The following is a 16,975-nucleotide window of genomic DNA, read 5'->3' as shown; positions in this document are numbered from 1 at the left end:
AGGAGGTTTAAAGGCGACACAAAAAGAAATTAAAAACGACTTGATAGCGACAAAGAGGGAATGTCAGATGGTACGTGAGGGACTGACAACGAGGTTGGACGAGGTGATAGAGGTAATGGAGACGAAGGACCGGCAGGTGAGGACGCACCTGGAAACGGTCAAGGTAGCCTTAGAGGATGAGCTTGAGGAGACGTACCGGGGAATAAAAGAGGTGAAGCACAAATTAGAAGAAGTGGAAGAAGGGATGAGCGAAATTAAGAAGCGACGGAGAGGGGATAAGAAGGAGATAAAGGAGGAGATAAAAGAATTGGTCCAAAGTCTGTGTTTGGATCGTGATGTGCTCGTTAACCGGATGAGGGATTCGCAGGTGATGGAGGAGAAGCGAAGAGGAAGAGGACCCGGTGTAAGTGGTGACCAATATGGTCGTGCGTATGATGCGCCAGGGGATTTAAGAAGCTTGGGGGTCGAGATAGACCCGGGTGTTCGTGAGAGGCCACTGGTGAAGTGTGCGACAGGTCTGGTGTGCGAAAGAGGAGGTGTGCGAGAAAGTCCGACTCTGGGGTGTGTGAGGAAAAAGTGCGTGCCAAGGAGTGAGTGTGCTGGCGAGAGTGAGTCGGTCGTAGCGCGTGTGCGAGGGGGCACATGGAAGCGCGGTGTGGTGAGTGTTACAGAGGATGTGACGGGAGAGTGTGCGCGAGGAAGGTGTGTGACGGACAGGTGCATGGGGAAAGAGTGCGCTGTCAAAGGCAAGGAAGAATGCACACCTGTGGTGAGTGTTACAGAGGGTGTGACGGGAGAGTGTGCGCGAGGAAGGTGTGTGATGGACAGGTGCATGGGGAAAGAGTGCGCTGTCAAAGGCAAGGAAGAATGCACAGCTGTGGTGAGTGTTACAGAGGGTGTAACGGGAGAGTGTGCGCGAGGAAGGTGTGTGACGGACAGGTGCATGAGGAAAGAGTGCGCTGTCAGAAGTAAGGAAGAGTGTCCACCTGTGGTGAGTGTTACAGAGGGTGTAACGGGAGAGTGTGCGCGAGAAAGGTGTGTGACGGACAGGTGCATGGGGAAAGACTGCGCTGTCAAGAGTAAGGGTGAGTGCGCTGTCAAGAATGGAGGTGAAAGTAGTGAGAGTGACAAGGAGCGTGAGTTAGTTGTGACAGGTGAGCGAGGATGTACACCTGGGATGGAAGGATGCACACCTGGAATGGTAGAGCGTGAGTGGGAATGCACGCTGGAGTTGGTGGTGAGGCACGTGGTTGGGTGTGCGAATGAGAGCACACCTGTGATTGTCACAGAGGAGGTGACCGAGGAGGGGGCGCGAAGAGGTGTATTGGTGAGGTGTGCTACCAACGAGTGTGTGCCAAAGTGTTCGGTGGTCAGGTGTGTGACCAAGGCGGTGAGTGGAATGGGTGTACCTGGGTGTGTAAGGAACGGTACGAGGGGCATGGAAACGGCTGGATGTGTGAGCAAGGAACGGGCTGCGGGATGTAAGCGTCCAGGTGAAGCATCGACGTTAGATGGGGTAGAGTTGAGAACGACTTATAGCCGAAGCGGGCCCTCGGTGCGTGCCGGGCCTCGCTTTGAACGGCCGCGTCCAGGCTCCACTAGGTGGAGCGGGCAGCTGGATAGGAAGGGTCGTCATGGCGACCACGTTTTGTGGAGACGTGCCGGCAGGTCGAGATCGGGACATTGGATGGCTCCACGCCGAGGTGATGCGTGGGATCTCGGCCCGGGTAAGCCCCCGTCCCTGTCCCGAATGCCGGACGCATCCAGCCGCAGGCACAAAACAACCAGCATCCATTGCTTGGCTTTACGAAGCCGGGCTTTGGACAGGAATTGGCGCACCGAGAGGCAGTAGTGAGTCGACTGGGTGATGAGGTTAGTGTTTTGGACCCAAAATTAGAGAAAAACAAAATTTGATGATTGGCAAGGGATTGGCAGTAGTGATTGGCAGATGATGGGCAGTGATTGGCCAAATTTTTAATTTGTTGAAATTTGATGTGCAAAATTGGTAGTGAGAGACCCCCGATGTGGTGGGATGGCAAATCCACCATCCCTCACAGGTGGGGCAAAGGAGCAATAGCTTATGGGGTGTATGGCAGTGAAAACTAGCCCGGGTGGGTTAGGATATTGTGTGTAGGGATCTAGAGAAGATGACCTTAGGTAACGTTAAGGTTAGTTAGTGACTGATACCTGTAGTGGGGACGCAGGTAGATTAGTATGGATGATAATGACGAGGGAGCGCAATAGTTTAAAGGGACGACTGGGAAGCGCAAGTTTCAGAAGGGAGTAGTTAGCTGAGATGATGCCGTGTTTGTGAGAATTGAACAGGTGTGATTGCACAGGTGTGCAACTGGACAGGTGTGTGGAGCAGTGTATGAGTAGTGAGTGTGTGGATCAGCGCGAATGCGCTTGGGGAGAGAAGGGTGCAGGTGGCACCAGGTGTGAGAGCACAGGTGTGCAGGTACAGGTGTGTGGAGAGAGTTGGAGTGAGTGGTACGGAGTGGTGTGCATGGTGCGAAGGTGTGGATGGGGGAAGAGTGGACCCCTTTCACGAGCACCCGGGGCGGGTAGTGTAAGTGTTAGGTAGAGGGTGCAGGTAAATTGTGGTTGGATATTGGCATTTGTGGTGCGGTTGCAGAATGGTGTTGTGAATGGGTGCATTAGTGTTGTGGAAATGGCTGGGCGTGTAGCCTGTTAGTGTGTGTAGTTGGTTGGGCACTCCACCACTGTGAGGATGTCGGCCAGGTGAGGCCGCAGGTGGGCTCTGGGAGCCGGTAGTTGTGAGTGGGTGCCTGAGGATCCCGGGTGTGGATCGGGCAGCCCAGTGCCAGAGAGGGCACGGAGTGGGGAGAGAGCCAGAGGGCCTTCCCCTGGTAGTTAGGTTAGGGTAAGGAGCAGGTAAGCTCGGAGGCAACTGCAGTGGTGGAGGGGTGCAGGTGGGTAGACCCACTGGGAGAGGTACACGCCACAGCCCAGAAATTGTACGAGGGCACCGGGAGATGAATCGGGGGAGTGAGACCCCAAATTGAAGAGCACCACAGTTTGGCCAATGGGAATTGGTTTTTAGAACCCATAGTGTAAGAGGGCCAATGGGTTGGCCGGAGAAAGACCCCGGGTAGTGTAAAGTTGTTAAAGTCATTTAGGAAATAGTTAGGATTGATGAACCTGTCGCACCATACGCAGCCACTTACCTGTGGTGATGATGATGACTCCACACCTGTGTTTTCTTTGTTTGTGTTGCAGAAATGAGAATTGCTGTTGGATTTGTGAGACGCATCACGACGTGGATGAGACATTGGGGTGATTCCATCTCTCCCTCCCTAGGAGGGACTGATGATGAATTGGTGATGGCAAATTTTGATGTTGAGTTGAAAATGGCAAATTTTGATGGGAGTTGAAAATGGCAAATTTGATTGGTTAGGAGGGAGAGAAGACGAATTTGGTATGTGGGAGGAACGGGGAAGACAGTAGGGATGTTTGTGGATTTGTAAAGTAGATGTTTATGGGTAGTGTTGTGTTTTGTTGATACAGTAAGGGGTAAGGGAGGGGCCATGTAGGTTACCTGGTGGGGGGGGCGTACGGTAGGAACGTACCTGTCTCACCTGGTTCCCATGTGCCCCCAGTGTGCATCACCTTGCATTGCGTGCACTTTTGCGCCCTTACCACCTTGCTCACTTGTCTTGTTTTTGTCTCCCACCTCCGAGGATCTGGCTTTGGGGTAGAGAGAGAGGAGAGAGAGGTGCTGGCGACGCAGTTGTGGGCCTGCACTTTCGCTGCTTGTTGCCTGGATCGATACACCATATGGACCGCAATGTTGGTGGCCACCCACAATGGACCGTAGTTCTTTTGCGGCCAAGCACCACCCGGGGATGGACCTATGGGTCAACGGGGCACCTATGCCATACAGGTGAACCACTAATAATTAACACCAAGTGCACCACAAGAAGAGCAAGAGACACCTGCAGGGTTAGGGGTTGTCGAATTTATTTTTATTCCAATGAACAATGGTGACTGCACCGATTGGTGGTGGGGTGGTGCTTTTGATGCGCGGGAAGGGTGCTCTGCACGTTATTAAAGGCCGTCGGCCACAGAGCACTCGTGGGTTGGTGTATCGATGTTGGCAAGCGCGCTCTCTCTATGCATAACATCTGCATGTGTTCCTCCAAAGACAGGTCCTGGATCGTAGTGTAGATATCAGCGTAGTCTTGTAAATAATGCTCCCTACCGGCTGTATGTTTAGTTTGAGAATTCTTTCCGGATTCGGTTATCCTGTGGGTGTGTTTCTGTGAGGAGAAGGGTGCAACGTCGCAGGGGGACATATTTACTCATTTGTGAATATCTATAAAACTGTCGCACTCAGGGTAGAGTTAATAGTAGAGGGAACTACATTGCGTGCCACACTAAAGTAGGTAAAAATTTATCGGGTCGGGACGCCCCGAGGGTAGAGAAGGGTGCAATGTTGCGAATATGGAATTTGACCTCCATATCCGCTTGTAAATATTCCCCTATCTTCTCCGATACTCCCCAACTCTCCCCTTACCCCATTCCCTAGTCCCATTGTCTGTAAACAACACCCATTAGAGCCGATCTTCCCCTTCATTCCCCCATTAAATGTCGTGCCCAGGTCCCCCGCACCACACGTAGACAATTATAGGACATCTTGCTAGTTATTCTTAATCTATGTCAGTTAAGGACTTGTTTCCATTAATTATGACTCTTCGTTGCACCAGAATGTGATGATATGGCACCTGTTAGGAAGTTTAGGACCTCCCCATACCTCTCCGCATCTCTTCCCCATGAAGAAGCGCCAACAACAACAACAACAACAAAAGAGGGGGGCGGCGCGGTGACGGCATGGGGAGTGGGCGTCCTCCTTCCGGCTCGGTTAGCCGCCATTGACCACGCGCTCCACGGGGTTACCACGAAGGGGCTCCCTGTCGGCCCCTCGTCAAGGGCGGAGCCGGTAACCCCCGCACCCAATGAGAAGCCATGGGCCGATGCCATCTGGGGCGGCGCTAACGAGCCGAGGGCGTGTCACTCCCCGCCGGATATACGCGGCCCCGCGCCGGACGTGACGTCAGATGCGCCCCGAGCTTGGAAGGACAAGACGCCACCCTCCCGAGCGCTGAGCGACCTCCCCGGCATCTCCACCAAAGTCGCGACCCACGAGCGCTGAGCGACCTCCCCGCATCTGCTGGACACCACCGTACGTGATTCTGTCCCTGAGCCAGGTGCACCTGAGCCATCGACTGCCGCTTTCCTTGCCATCAAATCCCGTGTGAGTCAGCGTTGTCCCGTTTATCTGTGGTCTGTCTAGGGTTAATATAAGGTTGTGTCTAAGTGCCCACCTTCCTATGTTTCCCTCTTGTCCCTGTAATCTAACCTTTTCCGCCTTAATATAACCTCCTCCGGAGGTCTTGAGAACTGAACCCCTGGTGTCGTATTGTGTGATTGTAACCCAGCCGGGTGTCTTCTCTTTCCTATTGAGCCAGCGTAGCGCGATTAGTTAACATTCGGGCACAATCGGGTAACTTGTACGGATACGGCGGCCATCCCGCTCGGCCCACCATACCATCAAAGTCGTATCTGTAACAATATATATCTAAAATTATATCCCCCCCCTCTATTTACATGAAATGGTTTGGTCCAAAGCGAACGGCTTGCGAGTACGGTGACAATCCCCCCCCCCTCTATTTACATGAAATGGTTTGGTCCAAAGCGAACGGCTTCCGGAGTTTGGTAAAGAAATCGCCATAGCGTGCACCAACGCACAGGAAAGCGAAAGAATCGCAAATTAGTTTTAATTAGTTTTAAAACATAGTTTAACGCCAACATAGCGGCAACATAGTTTGCCAACGTGAAATAAATGAATACGCTCTCAAATGTGCCGTCCGAGGCAGAGTGTGTTCGCCACGTTCGGCACATGCGATAGCTCGCTGCTCTCTGATTGGTTGAATCGTTTTTTGGACATAGCTCGGTAAGTACTTGTCCGATTAATATGAAACCTTGAAAAGGCACATCCTCGGGTCCCCAGCAATATACCTGGCAAGTTTAAAGTATATCGGACCCGTGGTTGTCGAGAAACAGCGGTTGCATACACACACACACACAGACAGAGATTAGTGGAATTATAGATAGATAAGCGTTATTATAATATAAACATGTATCAATAATCACATCGGCATGAACAAGTAAATGATTTTATTGATTTAAACCCAAAATAACCTTCAGTTCGTGATGAAAACGAAGACAAAATAAAAATAAAAAATAAAAAATAGAGGCAATACCCTTGGGTGCTCACCTGGTAGAATAAAGCAGTATATTACACTGACTAAAGGTATTTTAAACCAATTTGAATTGTTTCCAAAAGACAGGGCAGCATGTCGAATCATACGAACATAATCATGAGACTTTAAACAAACAAACAAAAAAAGACCTTTATTGGAGGGAGGAGGGCAACCTCCCAGTGGACCCCCCCCCCCCCATTCCCCAAATTTTCTCATGCCTTGAACAAACATTGGTACATCACGGGTGATGAAGGTTGTCGTCAAGTTTCATTGAAATTGTGTGTGAAGTTTCAGGGAAAAGAGCAAATACCTACTTCAGGGGGGAACCTCCCCCCAATAGACCACCTTAGACCCTGAGTTTTTTTTAAATGCCGTGAACAAACTTCGGTACGTCATGGGTGATGAAGGTTGTGGTCAAGTTTCATCGAAAGAGTCTGTGTAGTTTCAGAGGAAAAAGCAAATTCATATTTTGGGGTAGTCAAACCTGGATCCACTTTGACCCCTGGTAAACCCCCTTAGACTTTGATTTCTTTTTTTTAAATGCCGTGAACAAACTTTAGTCACAACACAACAAATATCATTTGTGCCAAGTTTGGTCGCAATCCCATCAGCGGTTTTGGAGAAGAAGTTGCAAGTGTTTATGGACTGACAACGTGCCATCGCATAAGCTCCCCGGAACTACGTTCCAGGTGAGCTCATCATCAAAAAGAGGAAAACCGGATGTAATCATCAAAACCATAAACCCCAATAGCGGCTTTAACGGGGTCCAGGAAGTTCCCCCTGAACACATGCAGGACCCGCGAGTCCCCGAAACACGTCAACTCTCCCGCCTCGCAATCCAAGAAGAACCCAAACCGTTCAGGACTCCCCGACAAGGACAGGTCGATCTTTTGATTGTTGTGATGTGCGGAGTATTTCTTAAAACATTTCAACAAACACCAAGACTCGGGATTCTCTCCCAACCCCACCTCTCCCCCTTTCCTCCCCATGGAATTTAAACAGATTCCCATTCTCCACGAGCTACTCGACGTCACATCGACCTCCCAGTAATGACGACCCGAGGAGAAACTCTCAGAGGAAACAACTTGTGGCCGAAAATCAAACCGATCAGGGTGTTCCGGGTACCGATTTTCAGTCCTGGTTCGAGTCGCCGTCCTGAGATCCCGGGAGATCTCGATCAATGGATGTACAGAGTTTGGGTCCAGTCTCGGGGTCCGTCCATCTGCAGACACGACACAGGGTTGCGGACATTGTTAGACAAATGGACAGAAACACAAACACATTAATCTCTTTTATAAACTTTGTGAATCACATTTAACACAAAAAACTTTTATTGCAATTGTTTGTATTTACTTACTTCACTACCAACAACTTACATTATTTATTTATATGCACCTTTCCATCTCCATGACGGACATTTTAATTAAATAATTAATTATATGCACTTTTCCCCTCCATGACTGACCTTTTAATTATTTATTTACCAGCAAAAGTGGCAACAAGTAGCAAATGTATACCAGACCTGAATGCAGGCTGACCAAAGGTAAGCCTGTTTGCGTAAATGATCTTCAAAAACATCCAAACATCCAATTTTCATTCACGCAATCCATTGGAGATGGAGAGGTATGCATGCAAAGTTTGGGATCACTTGATTTCATGGTTTTGAAGTTATGGAGGAGACAGACAGATGGACCCCCTCACCCCCCCCCCCCCCCCCATTATAGATATTTGCTTTCTTCTCTGAAACTACACACACAATTTCGATGAAACCTGACCACAACCTCCACCACCCGTGATGTACCAAAGTTTGTTCACGGCGTTAAAAAAAAAACCTGGCCCTGAGGGGGTCCTGAGGTAGTTTCAGAGAAGAAAGCAAATACCTATTTTTGAGGGTCAGACCTGGACCCACTTTGTCCGCCCGGTAAACACACTTCCACCACAATTTTTTTAATGCCGTGAACAAACTTCAGCCACAACACAACAAATATCAGTTGTGCCAAATTTGGTCGCAATCCCATCAGCGGTTTTGGAGAAGAAGTTTCAAGTGTTTACGGACGGACAGACGGACTGACGATGCGCCATCGCATAAGCTCCCCTGAACTTCGTTACAGGTGAGCTAAGAATGAACTATGTCGTGTCCATCTTGTTTATCCCACATACCCTGCCCCAGCCCTCTCTCTTCCACAGATCTCCTGATGTCCCTGTTCCCTGCTGTTATTGTACTTCCCTCTCCCTCATCCTCTTGTCTACCGCTCCCTTTATTGTATGTTCTATGTGTTAGCTCCAATTCGAGCCTCGACTAAGTATACAAAAAAAACCAAGGAAGTGAAAGCCTGACGTTTTGATAAGTCAAGAGATTTATGAGGAAGGTTGTTGTTGTGGAAGGAAATTAATTGCGTACGTAATTTGTGTAAGTTAAGTGGATTTCTTTGAGCCTCCACCTGATGTGGCAAACACTTAAGTTTTAATTGTGTACTTAAGCTTCATAAATACATATATTAATCAGCGTTAAGTGTATTCTATTTTATTTGTCTGAGAGCTTTGGACAAGTTTGAAATCTGTGCAACTGACGAATTCTCGCAGGGCGTGCCCGTGTGCAAATGGTTACTGGAGGAACCTGCCTGCTCGGAAAAGCTTCCCGCCGTTTGTAACTCTTATCTTGGGGAAATGAAGGCCAAATCCCTGTTGCATGACAGGCTCCAAACTTGGAGCGCAATAATTAAAATTACAAAGCATACTGTGTTTTCCAAAGTACTGTCTATGAGTTCGTAAAACTTTAAACATATACTCAAATAGTTTGGACTATAGAACAAACATTTTATTATTACTAGCAACGGTACCCACCCTATGGGCGGGGCTTCAATTCAGAGGCCCAAATGAAAAGGTAAAATATCAGAAATTGAAGGCTTTTTTTATTTTAAACGATTCATATAAACATCCGTTAAATCATATCACACGCAAATCATCAAAATCTAAACAGTATCTTACTATAATTCACCAAATGTCCCACAGTGATCGATACACTATGATGGTGATGATCGTGATTGTGAATCGTGATCGATAATCGTGTTCACAATCGCTATGTCGTATGTACTCCCGATATGTGTTTCCTTCAGTTGAAATGGGTTAGAATTCTCTCAAGCAGGGATTCAACCCGTATCCTTATAAAAGGTCTTTGTCCGAGGTCACTAAGTTTGATCGGTTCAGCCGTGCAGCAATCGGTGCAGCCGTTTGTGCGGCACCCGAGAAAGCAACATCGTCACAATGAGAACAATGAATGTTATGCGAACGCGAATGTTATGCGGGAGTCCAAACCTGAGAATGCTGGAGACTAAAGCTGAAATTGGGAAAACGAAATAGCCTATTTTACTAATGGAGATCCCAGGATTATCCACCCAAATTATTGTGGAGATCGGTTCAGCAGTTTTTACGGTACCTTCGAACAGACAGACAGACGGATGGACATTTGGTGAATTATAGTAAGATTAATATTTTGTATAAGCCTACATAAACTTTCTAAATATATTTTTTAATAAGCGTTGAGTTCCATGCAAGGTTACACCGGCACATCCCACTAAAAAGAGCACCGGCACATCCCACTAAAAAGAGAAGAGATAGTTGCCTAGCAACTGGGCTGGAGAAATACCGTTCTCTGGGGAATCAAAGGAATTGCACACTTTCTTTCAAGCCAACACAACTGTGGGTTAATGCTCTATTAATTCGATACACGTTATGGGAATGTTTTGAGACAAAATGGGAAATGTATTATGTTAGAACTGTATGCTTCACAATAACTGAGAATTGTATTTTCTGTCACCTAAAATCTCTCCCAAGATGAAAGGAATGGACAAAACCAGATTGCCTTCATCACGTTTGAATCTCTTGCAACTTTTCTTATCTCGTTCCCCCCTTCCTCTCTCTCCTCCCCTCAGCCCAGCCCCATTCTCTTTTTTTTCACAAGTATAAGAAAGGCTGTGCTACACAAAAGCTTCAGGATTTTGTTTAGGAATTGTTGTGTTCATGTGTGTGTTCTTTTTGGATTTGGATTCGTGCCAAGTGGTTTTCTGTATTCCTTTGATGTATATCTTCCTTGTAACATAAGCAAAGTCCTCCACGTTTCATTAAAAATCAGTCGATTGTCTTCTGAACAAGTTTGGATACTAATTTTTGAGTCTCTCTGTCATTCAAGGCTAAATTAATTAGTTCCACAACATTGTCCAGAGAAAAGCCTTGTTTTCACAGGTGAGGCCAGGTGGTCTCTGTATCTCATGTTTTTCTGTTTTGATGGGGGTAATAATAAAAGACACCGGTGAATTGGAGAAATAGAAGTTTTCTTTTCTTTTCTTGTGATTGAAATTTCTCCAAACTAAGGACCGACTAGTGCGTGCCCGTACGTGCGGGGAGCTAAGTACGTGGACATACGTACGTTGACGTACGTACCAAAAATAAGGCCTCACTGTCCGGAAGTTTGCATATCGCAGTTACGATTAATCGCAAATTAGTTTTAATGGCCAATTCTTCAATTGGCACCAACATATTTTGCCATTTTGCAATTTCATCGCAAGGAAAAGCACAAAGAGAAGAGAACAACAAACACACACGCGTTTCCTTCGCTGTAGCTTGACCGTACGTGCAAAGAAAAATTAAAACTTTCATCGTTCCTTCGGTCTTCGCTCTCGTCCTTCGCCGTTCCTTCGCTCTCATCCTTCGCCGTTCCTTCACTCTCGTCCTTCGCCGTTCCTTCGCTCTCGTCCTTCGCTGTTCCTTCGTTCACGTACAAAACGTATGTGTTTGCTAAATAAATGGCCATAACTTGGTAACCACTTGTCCGATTAATAGCAAACCTTGAAAAGGCACATCCTCAGGTCCCCAGCAATATACCTGCCAAGTTTCACTTAGATCGGACCAGTGGTTGTCGAGAAACAGCGGTCACAGACATACACACAGACAGACACAGACACACAGAGATTGCTTGCATTATAGAGAGACTAGGGCGTGCCCGTACGTGGGTGCAAAAAAACATGCGTGCAAACAACAACAACCAAAAAAAACTTTGAAACCACGTGGCAGTAACGACCACAGAACCCCCCCCTCTATTTACATGAAATGGTTTGGTCCATTCGCAAAGCCAAAGCGAACGGCTTGCGAGTACGGTGACCATACGTTGGGAACCACTTGTCCGATTAATTTCAAACCTTGAAAAGGCACATCCTCGGGTCCCCAGCAATATACCTGGCAAGTTTCAAGTATATCGGACCCGTGGTTGTCGAGAAACAGCGGTCACAGACAAACACACAGACAAACACACAGACAAACACACAGACACACACACATACAGAGATTACTGGAATTATAGATAGACTAGGGCATGCCCGTACTATATATATATCTAAAATTATATCCCCCCCCTCTATTTACATGAAATGGTTTGGTCCATTCGCAAAGCCAAAGCGAACGGCTTGCGAGTACGGTGACAATCCCCCCCCCCCTCTATTTACATGAAATGGTTTGGTCCATTCGCAAAGCCAAAGCGAACGGCTTGCGAGTACGGTGACAATCCCCCCCCCCTCTATTTACATGAAATGGTTTGGTCCATTCGCAAAGCCAAAGCGAACGGTTTGCGGAGTTTGGTAAATAAATCGCCATAGCTCGGTAACTACTTGTCCGATTAATATGAAACCTTGAAAAGGCACATCCTCAGGTCCCCAGCAATATACCTGGCAAGTTTCAAGTATATCGGACCCGTGGTTGTCGAGAAACAGCGGTCACAGACACACAGACATACACACACACATACACACAGAGATTACTGGAATTATAGATAGACGAGGGAATGCCCGTACTATATATATATCTAAAATTATATCCCCCCCCTCTATTTACATGAAATGGTTTGGTCCATTCGCAAAGCCAAAGCGAACGGCTTGCGAGTACGGTGACAATCCCCCCCCCCTCTATTTACATGAAATGGTTTGGTCCATTCGCAAAGCCAAAGCGAACGGCTTGCGAGTACGGTGACAATTCCCCCCCTCTATTTACATGAAATGGTTTGGTCCAAAGCGAACGGCTTGCGGAGTTTGGTAAAGAAATCGCCATAGCTCGGTAACTACTTGTCCGATTAATATTTAGTTTTAAAACATAGTTTAACGCCAACATAGCGCCAACATAGTTTGCCAACGTGAAATAAATGAATACGCTCTCAAATGTGCCGTCCGAGGCAGAGTCTGTTCGCCACGTTCGGCACACGTGATAGCTCGCTGCTCTCTGATTGGTTGAATCGTTTTTTGGACATAGCTCGGTAACTACTTCTCCGATTAATATGAAACCTTGAAAAGGCACATCCTCAGGTCCCCAGCAATATACCTGGCAAGTTTCAAGTATATCGGACCCGTGGTTGTCGAGAAACAGCGGTCACAGACACACAGACATACACACACACATACACACACATACACACACACACACAGAGATTACTGGAATTATAGATAGACTAGGGCATGCCCGTACGTGGGTGCCCGTTCCTTGCCAAAAAAAAAAATATCTGAAATTTTCTGAAATTTCTGAAATCTGGAATTTTCTGAAAAATATCACTCAGTTACTTCAGACTAACACTTCAGAACTTATTTTGTTTTGTAAACCACATGTGATCAATCGATTAGTAATGAATTTGAGATAATAGCTGAGAATCAGAATCGATTCCACATGTAGAGAACCGCTGATGCCTACTAGTGACCGGAAACAATATGACAGTCGGAGCTTGGTAATTGACGGGTAAAGGACGACCAGCAATGCCACAATGAGCGCCTACTGGCAGTTTCAAGAACTACTCTTGGTAAGTCAACTATGTGGTCATGTTGAGATTGAGATGAGACTTAAATGACATTCCTCACATTCTGGTTGGTAGAATGTGCCGGTATGTAAAGTGCCGGATAACACAGCGTTTACTGTATCTTGCTGGCAGGTAGACTTCCTTCACGGTAATGTGCACCCCTTGATGTTCTACTTCCTGTACTTTTTTTGAGGCTGATATTCCTCGAATCAGTGCACTGGGATATCTCTCATTCCTGGACAATATCAGTGATCCCATTTTCTTTGGAAACACCTGTACTGTACCATCACTTTGTGGATGACTACTATTTGTCGTAAAGTATCACTCACCTATGTCAGGTTGCAACCGTTTTCCCCCAATGGGTGAAAATACAAAGCTGTTCATTCACCAAAAATGTGTCAATAAACTATTTAATCCGAACCCGAACTGTATGACAAATTTACTTCCTCTGGACAGGGGAGACCACGTGACAAAATCTCCACTTGATTTCCACAATCAACAGCTTGGTAGATGTTCAGTTTGTGAAGGTCCGTGGATGAACAATCTGCCATGACCTTTCCTCAGCCAATAAAGCAAGAAAAGAAAAACTGGGATTGAAAAACTTTTTCTAAATGAAACTCTTGAGGGATGGCGTAGTTGAACTGTTTTTTTTGGTTTGTTTGTTTGTTTTTTTGTATACAAGATCGAGGCTCGTGTAAGAGCTAACATTGATCACAAAAAGACAAGCTGACACATAAAACATATGGTAAAGGGAGTGGGAGAACAAGATGGAGAGCAGGGACATCGGGAGATCTGTGGGAGGGAGAGGGCTTGGGGGATGGAGGCATGGAAAGGGGGAGGGGGGGGAGGTGGGAGAGGTAAAAAACAAAAAAAACACGTGGACACTGCTAAGACTTCCAGGAAAGAAGTCGCTATTTCAAAAAAGGGTGAATTAACGGGGATAGAAAAGATCAAGGCTTTGGATGGGGGAAGATAAGGGATGGTGATGAACAGCTGTTTTAAAGACCTGGAGGGGGAGTGGGATTGAAGAGAGTGAGGGAGTTTGTTCCAGAGGTGGGAGAAAAGAGGAATGAAGGAGTGAAGGCGAGCAGAGAGTCTTGATTTTGGCAGTTTAACCATAAGAGGGTTGCAGGCAGATCTTGTGCGACCTGTAGGAATATTTGGGGGACAGAGCCCAGAGAGAGCTGGGGGAGCAAGACCAGAGAGGAGTCGGTAGAAGACAGAAAGACCACCAACCTGCCTGCGGTGAGGAAGTGAAAGGCCCTCGGAGTTAGCTTCATCGCGGCAGATTCCAATGATTCTGAAAGCTTTGGTTTCAACAGCGTGAAGACGGGCTAGGTGTGAGGCAGGAGCACCAGCCCAGAGGGGAGAGCAGTATTCCATTGAGCTGCGGATGAAAGCCTTGTATGTGGTGAGGAGCTCAGGTGTGCCAAGGAAGGACTTCGCACGACGGAGGATGCCCAGTCGGCGACTGGCTTTGGAGGCAACAGGTACACTGTTCACATGTACTCTGTTCACAGGTACACTCCTGATTTTAAGTGAGACATTCCATAAGAATACTTAATAGAGGAAGTGAAGGCAAGATTGGGCTGGCAAGATTGCCTCTAGGTATGCAAACTCACCTCTCAGCCGTCTAGCCTGGTTTTGAATCCCGACCCAGCTATAAACTGTCATCCTGATGTTTCACAGGCAGGATCATTCATCAATGTGTGTGTCCTTCAGATGGATGTTAAACCGACAATCCCGACATCCCTTCTGCCAACAATAGTTTGACGTCAAGCATCGCACCGTGTTCTTCGTGAAGACTAGGCGAGCTATCACCAGCACCATGGCGAAATTCCAAATTCCTGTACACACTACTGCTGGGCAGGACCAACGCTCTGTACCAGAGTATGGTAGATCGGAATCAGAGAAGACAAGATGCTCTCACCCTTCACCCCATCTAATCTCATATAGGGGTTGGGGATGGGTGAGGGTGGCGGCAGGGGGATGGTTAATCTTGTCGTTTTCCCTACCCTCTGTTTTAGGGGACGTGACTCTAAATTACATTTCATGAGAAATCTCATGATTTGGACAAAAATCTCATTCCTCCTGTTCACACACATTGATTTATGTTCCTCCCTTTTGTATCCCTATCAGTAAATATTACTTGTATCAACCCAGAAGGTTCCCAAACCAGTTTAAATAACGAACTCAGGTTTAACAGGTGAACATTTTTGACATTCTGAACCACAAGTAACCAACAACAACTTTATACCGGCTTCTGTTTATAGAACTAACTAGTGGTGGTTTTTAGGATTAAATCCATTGATCCAAACTTGTGGTTGTACAAAAAAGCCAATAAACTTGTGTGTTCAAACTTGGTTGTAGATAAAGCCAAGTTTAAAAGTCATCTAGGAAGCCAGTTTATAAAGAAACGAACATACTGCACTCCCACTGTCGGTTTTATTTATTTATTTTTTATTATTATTTTATTTTTGTATACAACATCGAGGCTCGTGTAAGAGGTAACATGAAACACAAAAACATAAACAGACATATAAAACATAAAATAAAGGGAGTGGGAGACAAGATGGGGAGAGAGGAAAGCGCACAAGTACAACAGTAGAGAACAGGGACATTGGGAGATCTGTGGGAGGGAGAGGGCTGGGGGGGAGGGGGAGGTGGGTGGGGGAGGGGGAGGAAGGGGTACACGGTATACTACTGGGAATTTCAGGAATGAAGTTGGAGATTGAAAGAGGTGGATTTGGGGTGTTTTAACGGGGGTAGAAAAGATCAAGGTTTTGGTTTTCTGGGGGAAGACAAGTGATGGTGGTGAACAGCTGTTTTAAAGACCTGGAGGGAATTGTCGAAGATTTTTAATCAACATGCACAGGCAGACACACACCAACAGACACACTGACATTGATTTACTGAGTAAGGATGTTACAAAGGATAAATGTATTTTAAGTGAATAATTATGCTGTGTTAAAATGAACTGTTCCTGTGTTGAGCAGCTGTGCCACACCTGGGCAGCCCTGGTGAAATGGTAGGGTGGGGTGAAGGCCAGCCAGCTCCCCACGTGCAGTGTTTGTGGGAGACGTGTGGAGCTCATGGTCATAGCGGCCTATGTTTTGGAATTGATAAATGCAAACACCTTTGTACTCGCATCTCGGAAAAGGAAACATTTGCCCTATTGTTCGTATGAAATGTATATGTTACATCTTGAATGTTAAACGAAGTAGTGCACCGTTTTAAATGACCGTGAATTTGAATTATAATGTTGGCAAATTAGTATTTGTATTTTGGTTAATAAAATGGTCTTAAACTGCCCCTCGTACTTACATTATTTGCTAACTGGTATCTCCACCCAGGCCATACGATCCTCTTAAACTAAAGTATCAAACAAGCCTAGCTACGCTGCTGTTAGACGTTCGGTCTTGTTTCATTACAAATGACCATAGGCTAATATGGTTTATATTATTTTATCTTTTTGCTTACATAATGGCAATCTTTACTGAAGAACCGCGAGATAAACGCAATCTCCTGAGATTTTGAATTTAATTCAGGTTTATTGTGAATTCATTTTAACTTATTGATTAAAGATTGTGAATTAACTTTAAACTTTGGTTTTTTTAATTTACTTTTATCATTCTTAATTAATAACGGGAACAGGAATTTTAAATCAGACTCTTGTAATGGTATAAGAGTGTTCTTTCTCTCTGAGTCTGCGAGATCAGCGATTCGAACCCCGACCGAGTCATACCAAAGCCTTAATAATGGTCCGTGCTGTTTCCTTGCTCGACGTTCAGAATTTAAAACGGATGGAGTACTGATAATAGCGCAGGCTTTAACAGGCCTAGTGGCCTCCTCCTTGTAAAGA

At 46.3% G+C, this 16,975-nt stretch overlaps 1 protein-coding gene across 1 annotated transcript in view; it reads right to left on the bottom strand.

The window, feature by feature from the left end:
- Positions 1-6,183: 6,183 nt before the first annotated feature.
- The window catches only part of LOC137416068 (E3 ubiquitin-protein ligase TRIM11-like), a 126,626-nt gene continuing 115,834 nt past the window's right edge, over positions 6,184-16,975 (bottom strand). Inside the window, exon 9 of the mRNA XM_068101596.2 lies at positions 6,184-7,506. Coding sequence (XP_067957697.2) covers positions 6,986-7,506 — 521 coding nt within the window. The 3' untranslated portion in view covers positions 6,184-6,985. The remainder of the gene's footprint in view (positions 7,507-16,975) is intronic.

This window comes from Myxine glutinosa, chromosome 1, assembly GCF_964187855.1.
Source record: "Myxine glutinosa chromosome 1, kmMyxGlut1.1, whole genome shotgun sequence".
Lineage (NCBI taxonomy): Eukaryota > Metazoa > Chordata > Myxini > Myxiniformes > Myxinidae > Myxine > Myxine glutinosa.
Note: the sequence above shows the minus strand (reverse complement) of the source record. Positions and strands in the feature narration are given on the sequence as shown.